General features: G+C 32.0%; 2 protein-coding genes across 2 annotated transcripts; one reads left to right on the forward strand and one right to left on the reverse strand.

Moving 5' to 3' along the window:
- Positions 499-1,277, reverse strand: LOC108662433. Its single transcript, XM_018122798.1, has 3 exons — positions 1,092-1,277; positions 719-932; positions 499-539 (listed from the first exon to the last, which is right to left on the reverse strand). The coding sequence occupies exons 1-3, from the start codon at positions 1,275-1,277 to the stop codon at positions 499-501; spliced, it is 441 nt and encodes a 146-aa protein (XP_017978287.1).
- On the forward strand, positions 4,796-5,449 carry LOC18595766 (late embryogenesis abundant protein D-7). The gene is made up of 2 exons (XM_018123012.1): positions 4,796-4,853; positions 4,984-5,449. Exons 1-2 carry the CDS (start codon positions 4,800-4,802, stop codon positions 5,263-5,265), a joined length of 336 nt encoding a protein of 111 aa, XP_017978501.1. The 5' UTR covers positions 4,796-4,799; the 3' UTR covers positions 5,266-5,449.

Raw genomic sequence — 8,322 nt, forward strand, 5'->3', positions numbered from 1 at the left:
TATTTGGTCATCTTCTGATATTCTCCTCCATTGTCAAAGTATATACAAGTGATGGATGTGCTAAATGCTTTCTCAACTAGTGCTTTGAATGTGAGAAACAAAAGATAGACATCATATTTGTGTTTCATAGGGAAAAACCATATATACTTAGTGAAATGATCAATGTATATAACATAGTATCTAAAGCCTTCAATGGAAGAGATTTGAGCAGGCCCCCATACATCAGTGTAGAGTCATTGTAAAAGTTTAGTGCTTGACAAAGTTGACTAACCAAATGGTGGCTTATGACTTTTATTGCAAGCACAAGAATTACAACTAAATGCTTTTTTGGAAACAGTACATGGTAAACCAAAAGATTTTAGCATAAAGGTAAGGATTTTGGATGATGGATGACCAAGTCCACTATGCCAGACATCAGAGGAAGTTTTGACATTAAGGAATGTTGTTACAATCATTGAAGGATGTGACATGCATCTTGGAAGCTCATATAGACCATTTTTATTCAGACCTCTCACTAATAGTGCCCCCATGCTTAAATCCTTCACCAGAAAATAGAGAGGAAAAAATTTAATAGATACATTGTTAGTTTTACAAAATTTGGATACTGATATAAGGTTTCTTTTCATGTCAAGTACATGTAATACATTTGTTAATTTGAGAGGCTTATTAGTGGTAGAGATAACAGAAGAGCCAATGTGATTAATTGACAAACTTATACCATCACCAACAACTATCTCTTCTGGACCACCATATTCAATGTAGAGTGACAGATTGTTCAAGTCTGTTGTCACGTGGTGAGATGCCCCTGAATCTACCACCTGATTCTTGTTATCATGAAATTGAGAGGCTGTTGCAATGTTAACAGCTAGTTCCTTGATGCTTGATTTGTTGAGCCTACAAATCTTTGCAGTGTGACTTGGTTTCTCACAAAGCTGACAAACTAGTTTATAAGTATTATGTGCATAATTTCTAGTGAATTTCTTTCTTGAATAATGAGAGTTATTATAATTGGCATTAGATATGAAATTATTCCTGAAATTACCTCCTCTAGATATATAGTTAGCTCATGTTTTTCTAGTGACATAGTTTACTGTGATAGGATAAGAATCATCTTGTTTCAATGTTGTCTCAAAATCTATGAATTTGTCATGAAGTTCTTCAAATGATATGGCAGATTCCCTTGCTCTGATAGTTATTGATAATTCCTTGAATTCAGGTGCTAAACCATTCAATATATAGATTACTAGATCGTCCTCTCCTACTGAAGCTTGAGCCATTGCAAGCTCACCTGCAATGTTTTCATGAGTTGCAAATATTTTGCAACAAATCTACCTTCTTGAGTTGATAATTTCAGTTTCCTTATCAAAGACATAACTCTTGTATGAGTTTTGCTAGCAAACATCTTTGATAGCTACTCCCATGCTTCTTGAGAAAATTTTGCTATTGTAATGAGTGGTAATATTGTTTCAGAAATTGATGGCACAATGGCATGCATAATAAACTGGTTTTGCCTAAACTAGAAAGTGTATTATGGATTTATGGTGTGTGAGCCATCAATATTCATGGCTAGAGGACAAGTTTTTTGTTATGTAATGAAGCCAGTTAAATCATACTTTACTAGTAGGGACTTAAATTGTATTTGATAGGAAGGAAAATTAGTTGAGGTCAATTTAAGAGGTATTTGTGCTACTACATTGATAGAAATAAGGGTGGTGGTGTTATTGGAGGAAGGGTTGGCAGCTGCCATGGGGGAGTTTTGAAAAGGATTGAAAAGCTAGTGATGCAATTTGCTCTGATACCATATAAGGAAAGGTATTTGTGTATTATAAAGCTTACATATTTACAATGTTATACATAACTGTTTATGTAGATTTGTGATGATCAATTTTTGTATAACGGTTGTAGAAAATTATAGTAAAGATTTGAGAAGCAGATTTCATGGAAGCAAATTCATGTTTGACAAATTTTGGCAAATCTCATGCTTGAAGGCATTGATTCTGTGATTTGCATTGATGCTGAAAAATCTGGTGAGTTAATGTTGTGCTATTACTTCTTGTCTTTCTTTTTGCTATTCTTTATAATACATACATAAGGCATATAGAACATTAATTGCAAAATATTACACTAAAACAGCAAATCAATTGTTATAGTAAAGATTTTCAAGTTTAAGAAAAGACACTTCAACTTTGTCAGGTACTGACAAAAATTGGTTATAAATACACACACATTGGGGGATACTAACACTCATTTACAAGGAGTTTTGAAGGGCATTAAGAGTTGCTAATTAGTTAGCTGAACCTAGTTTTTGGGTGACAATATGTCATCATCTGATTCAAATAAGAGAAACTCATCTTCGGACATTCCAGTAGTGGGCGCAATGATTGCTGCATCAATACAATCCAGCATGGTTGTAGTGCAACCATCACCTACAACAGCTCCCCGTGATGAAAGGTCATCAGTGTAGTCAGACGTAGCCGAGCGAGATGGTAATGACATTGGGGAAAGTTTGGGCAACACTATCCAAGACATAAGGGACATTGTCATTGGTGTTCTTGGGAATCTAACTGGAGGAAGAAGAGATTGAAGTTGTACCAAGTATCAGCCTTCTTTTATTGTCTGGTGTTGTAATATCATTAAGTCTTGTTGTGGATGAATAATAATGATATGTGATCATTGGACTAATTATTAAATAAAAATAAAAGAATGAAATTTGATTTATTAGTTGCTTTTACTGTAATCCAATATCAACATCATCTAAAGTCCTTTCATAATTTCACTGATCCATTACATTGAAAAAATATTAAATTAAATAAATTTAACTTTGTATGTATGAAGACATTTACATTCATTATTTTTTAATTTACATTAATTAACAACCGACTAATTTAATAAATTCTATTTAATTCAGACGTAAAAGAAGTTCTGATGAGACAATAACATATGCTTCATCAACAAATTCGTCATTTATAAATTTATAATTTCCAAGTTTGAGTTTCATTTTACATATGAGTTTACTCTAATTTATAACTATCCATTGATTTGTTATTTTGTTTGTTAATTAGTTTTCTTCTTTTGTAAAGATCAAGGGCAGAGCGTCCTATTGTTCATGGCCCTTAAAAAATTTTAAAATTTTTTATATATTATATACATATTTTTAATGATTCCTTTAAAATTTTTTTTATTAATAATTAATACAAATAAAAAATAATAAAATGACTTTGCAAGCCACAAGCGGAGGGTAGCGTTATCATAGGACTACAACTCTCCAAAAATTTTAAAATTTTTTATTTACTATATATATTTCTCCAACCATTTGATGAAATTGTAATCAATAAGCATATTGCTAGCCATCACATAAATTCTAACCCAATATACTAAGCCTATTAAATTTTAAAAAAAATAAGAGTAAGTCTACTAACCCAAACTCACTAAAGTCTTAATATAAATCTAAACCTATCATAATATATTATATTTTAACACTCCAGCCCATAGAGTATCATAACATATTATATCTTAACAATTCAACCTAATAGCCCAATATATTAATTAGATATTAAAAAAACAAATAAAAAATAAGAGGAGAGCTTTTTCAGAAAGCTATCCATTTCGTGTGGAATACAAAAGTAAAAAAGCAATTGATTTGAGTTTGAAAAATTGTTCTCTCCCACTCTTACACGCAAAGAGTGAGAGAGAAATTCCTTTAAGAGTTTCGTTTGATTATATATATATGACATCGTAATTGCCATTAATATGTATTTTTTTTACGTTCAATGTCTTATGAATTTTATTTAATCTTTTAGATGATTAATAATTGAATTATATATAAAGTTCTCCCTAATTTCTAATTGTCTTTTTTCTGTTTGGCTCCCTTTTAAAAATACTCCAACTCCACCCTTGGTAAGGATTTCTTTAATTTATTATATCTATAATGTTTATTTACTATCTATGCACATAATCTCACAAAAATACATAGTACTTAAATCGATTATATATTTAAGTTGTCATATTACTTAAAAAACTCTTAAATTATTTTTAAAAATTAAATAAATATTTATTATTTTATTGTGTTCAATCAATTCTTTATCTATTTATTTTGGGTCAAATATGTCTTTATAACTAATAGTTGATTAATTATTATTAATCACAATGTCACTTGTCATTTTTATATTTCTATAATACTAATGTAACATGTTGACATATCATAATTAATGATAATATGATATATTTATGTGATCATATGATGTATTCATCATCCAAATTAGTGTTACGTCAACGCCATATAACACAAAAATGACATCAAATGTTTTAAGTGTGATTAATTGACCATTAATTATAAGTATCACTTGGACTTAAAATAAATAAATAAATATAAGAAGTTGATTGAAATATAATACAAGAATAAAAATTTTATTTAAATTTTTTAAAATAATGTTTTATATATATGTTCTCATTTTTCAAAGATCAATCATTTTATTCTTCTAGTTTATCTCTTCCATGAACAACCGTGTAAAATGTGTGGGATGAACAAGTGGTTGTGGGAGTGTTGCAATGACACGAGGCAAAGTGGCATAGGTTTGAGTCGTCGAAGAAATCTGCCTTCAACTTACAAACAGACGCGACAATTTAACATCCTTGGCCCATTGCAGGCACGTTCCATACACGTGTTTCCCTCACACTGTCCCCTAATTTCCTACAAACAAACACATGCGATAATCCATGCACAAGCATAACACGTACAGATTCGCTCATCATCCAATTGCAAGAAAAAGGTTTTCCCATTTGTCAACTCAGGTGGAAAAATGGCATCCCATGAGCAGAGCTACAGAGCAGGAAAAGCTGAAGGCCGAGCTCGAGTAGTATACTACTACTCTCATTCTTTCAATATTGTTTGCCTTGTTAATTTTCATTGGCAAAAGCTTGAATTTTGGTAAGAGATTATTATTCTCAACATTGACTGACATTTCCTGTTATTGATTTTTGTAGGAAAGGGGCGAGCAGATGAAGGACAAGGCTGAAGCTGCCAAGCAAAAGACTTTTGAGGCAACTCAAGAAGCCAAGGACAAGACTTACCAGACAGGCCAGGCTGCTAAAGAGAGTGCGGAATCGGCCAAGGAGAAAACTGGTGGAATCCTACAACAGACTGGGGAGACGGTGATGAACAAGGCGCAAGGGGCTGCTGTTGCTGTCAAGCACACCTTCGGAATGGCTGATGCTGATGAGGATGAGGATAATTATCCTTATAGAAGGGATACTAGTAATTACTAGCTAGCTAGGATTCATTCCCATATTAAAAACTTGGTTATCATGTAGCCTCTTCTCTTCTTGTTTGTAGTGGCGTTTCGTCTTCTTTTTTCACTACTGTCATACATGGTTACAAGTAAGAAATGAATGTTGGTCGTTGCATATGGTTTTGTTTTGTGTCATTGAGGGGATGGGATTTGTAATTCTATACTTGGTATAATAAAAATGCAACCCTAATCCTATGATTCCCTTCTACATATTCAGATTTTCTATTCTCTTTTTTCTAAAAGTTTATTGAATCCAATTACTAACCATGCATGAAACCATTTGATTGGTGATTATCTGTTAGCTTACAACACGATACAGCTGGTGCTAGGGTGAGACCAACAACCCTTCCCATGTAATCCAGAACCCCCACGCCACCCAGTGCTAGCAGGAAGGGAAAAAGAATTTCAGAATTTGAGCTCAATAAGAATTGAAATTAAGCCTAAACCAATTAATGGTAATTAATGGTTTTGTTAAAAAAAATATATATCACTACTTCAAAAGAAAGTTATTTGGTTTAATTAGAAATGGCAAAATATATATTTTAAATTTTATACTTATAATAAAAAAAAAAATTAAAAACTAAGAGGTGACGGAGGTCACTCCACCACCCCTCTCCCTCCATCATCGGCTGTAAGCCTATCAATACCTAAGCAATCCTTGCAATAGATGAATTAGATCTCTAGCTGAATGGCTCATATGTTGCATTATCACGTTCTGAAATAGCATTATTAATAAAAAAAAATCACTGCAGAATCTATGTCATTTACATTTTAAGCATTATTATAACATAATTTTATTTATGATTAAAAAAAAATTAATTATTAAAAAAAATTCAAATAAGTTTTTATTCTTCTTTTACGTTCAATATAGTTCATTTATTTTTTATTTTAGAGCAAATAGATCCATATACCTAATAATTAACTAATTATCATAAATTAAAATATCACTTGTTTGACACTAACGTGACAAATTAAAAATGCACATGCTCGTGACTACATGTCATAGCAATATGTTTGTCAATATTTAACAACAGTTAGTCAACTATTAATTATAAAAGTTATTTAGCTCAAAATAAAAATATAAAAACTTGATTGAATGTAATAAAATAACAAAAATTATTTAAATTTTTTTGAATAGTCAACTTTTTTTTGAATATATTGTCTTTATTTATGAACAAAATGGGAACAAAGACAAATAACAAATCACCATAAATTTTTGTAATTTACTTTTTAAATACTGTTAATATATGATTTTTTAATCAATTAAGAGGACATATGGTTCCGTGATATTCAAGAGACCAGGAGGCCAAGGTATGAAGAAATAATCATATGTTGAACTTGAAAATCTATATTATATACAAAAGGAGGGGGGTTATGAAGCTCAAACAAGGCTTCCAACAGGACTTCCAAATTTTGTCATGTGAACATCTAGGAGGGGAGTTGTGATGTGTTTGGTGGGTGAGTCGTGTCCTGAGAGGTCTAAGCTGGGCGGATCGCATGAGGGGGGAGGGGGGGTTTAAACGCTCCCTCGGGTTGGCTTCGGTCCTGGTAAATTATTAAAAGCAACAGTATAGAATAGAAGCATCGCAATCGCAAATACGTGATGAACCCACTTTGATTTTTGCATGAAAGGTACATAATCATCAGTTATATTGCCAAGAGAATGTGAAGGCCATGAATCCAATGGAGCCAAGGATTAGAGGAAGGTTTTGGTTTCCAAGCAAAAAAAATGCCTACTTTTTTTGTTTGGGGGTGGACGGTGATTATATCTGTCAAAATGGATCTGATCCATTGGGTTAGTTTATTTTTTATTTAATATGGGATGGATTGGGTCATGAAAATTTAAGTTTATATTTAAACCGAACCTAAATGGGTCAGCTCAACAAATCAGTGGATTGGGGTGGGTTGGGGCGGGTCAGCCCTATGGGCAAAAAAAATTCATAAATTTAATTAATTTAATAATTTTATATATTTAATTATATAAAATTAATAATTTAATTACCAATAATATTACTTATTTTATATATTTTAATGTGTTTAATCTTTACTTATCAAATTAATAATTTTAATTTATGAATTAAATTATAAAATAATTTTATTAATGAAAAATTTATTAACTAAAATTATAAAAATAAATTTGTTTTTTTTTAAAAAAAGAAATGAGCTAACCCAACCCAACCCATGGGCTAACAAGAGGTGGGTTGGATTGAGAATTTCTCAGCCCATATAAAAAATCGACTGACCCGGCCTGATCCATATTTTTCAGTCCACAAAGATTAGGGTCAGACTAGACCGAGTTGGCCCATATTGACAAGTCTAGCAGTGGTGAGATGGAGGGAAAGGTCATGGGCTCAACACAATGAATGGCTGTATTTTTTAACAGCATGTCATAAAACCAAACTAAATCCAGCCTCAATGAGTGGTCTAAATCTTGTATTTTGTAAAGCTCTGCCAACTTTTGTTACTAAACTAACAATGAATGTATACAGTTACAAATGATCATAATATTGATCTACATTTTCACATCACACCTCTAACAATCTAAAGTATAATGAATCCTATCAACATATGTCTTGTACACCTAACATCTGTCCTTGGTATTTTAATATGATTGGAGGTTACTTTCGACTTTTCATTTTTTTTCTCTTTTCTTCCCCACCTCGTCCCTTCCGTCTATTGAAAAATCAAACCATAAAATACCATTACCAAAAATGCCAAGCACAACGTGGTTTCAACTTCTCTTTAATTGAGAGCAAAGAGATATCAAATAAAAGCAACGATGTTTCTAGGAATGTTCTTGCGCAAACTTATGTTGGTGTCTGGGTAGCTCTGGGTCGTGTCATTCCTTACATTCTTCCTTACCTCTCTCAAAAGCCTCGTCCCCTACTCCAATTGGAGGTTCACAAAAGGCATTTGGAGGCTAGAAAATGAATCTAAGGTAAATTTGAAGCTTTTTACCGATTGATTTTCAAATTAAACCGTTTATTCATGAGAAATTTAATGTTTCAACTTGGTGGCTAGTGGTGCCTGAATG

Source organism: Theobroma cacao, chromosome 6, assembly GCF_000208745.1.
Source record: "Theobroma cacao cultivar B97-61/B2 chromosome 6, Criollo_cocoa_genome_V2, whole genome shotgun sequence".
Taxonomy (NCBI): Eukaryota; Viridiplantae; Streptophyta; class Magnoliopsida; order Malvales; family Malvaceae; genus Theobroma; species Theobroma cacao.

What these genes read in the sequence shown, in the direction of transcription:
- LOC108662433 (XM_018122798.1), bottom strand. Translation starts at nt 1,277, where the DNA reads ATGGCTCAAGCTTCAGTAGGAGAGGACGATCTAGTAATCTATATATTG. An exon ending in ATGATTCTTATCCTATCACA is followed by an intron (nt 933 to 1,091) that starts GTAAACTATGTC and finishes CTAGTTTGTCAG; the next exon opens with CTTTGTGAGAAACCAAGTCA. An exon ending in AGAGATAGTTGTTGGTGATG is followed by an intron (nt 540 to 718) that starts GTATAAGTTTGT and finishes TTTCTGGTGAAG; the next exon opens with GATTTAAGCATGGGGGCACT.
- LOC18595766 (XM_018123012.1), top strand. Translation starts at nt 4,800, where the DNA reads ATGGCATCCCATGAGCAGAGCTACAGAGCAGGAAAAGCTGAAGGCCGA. An exon ending in AAGCTGAAGGCCGAGCTCGA is followed by an intron (nt 4,854 to 4,983) that starts GTAGTATACTAC and finishes TGATTTTTGTAG; the next exon opens with GAAAGGGGCGAGCAGATGAA.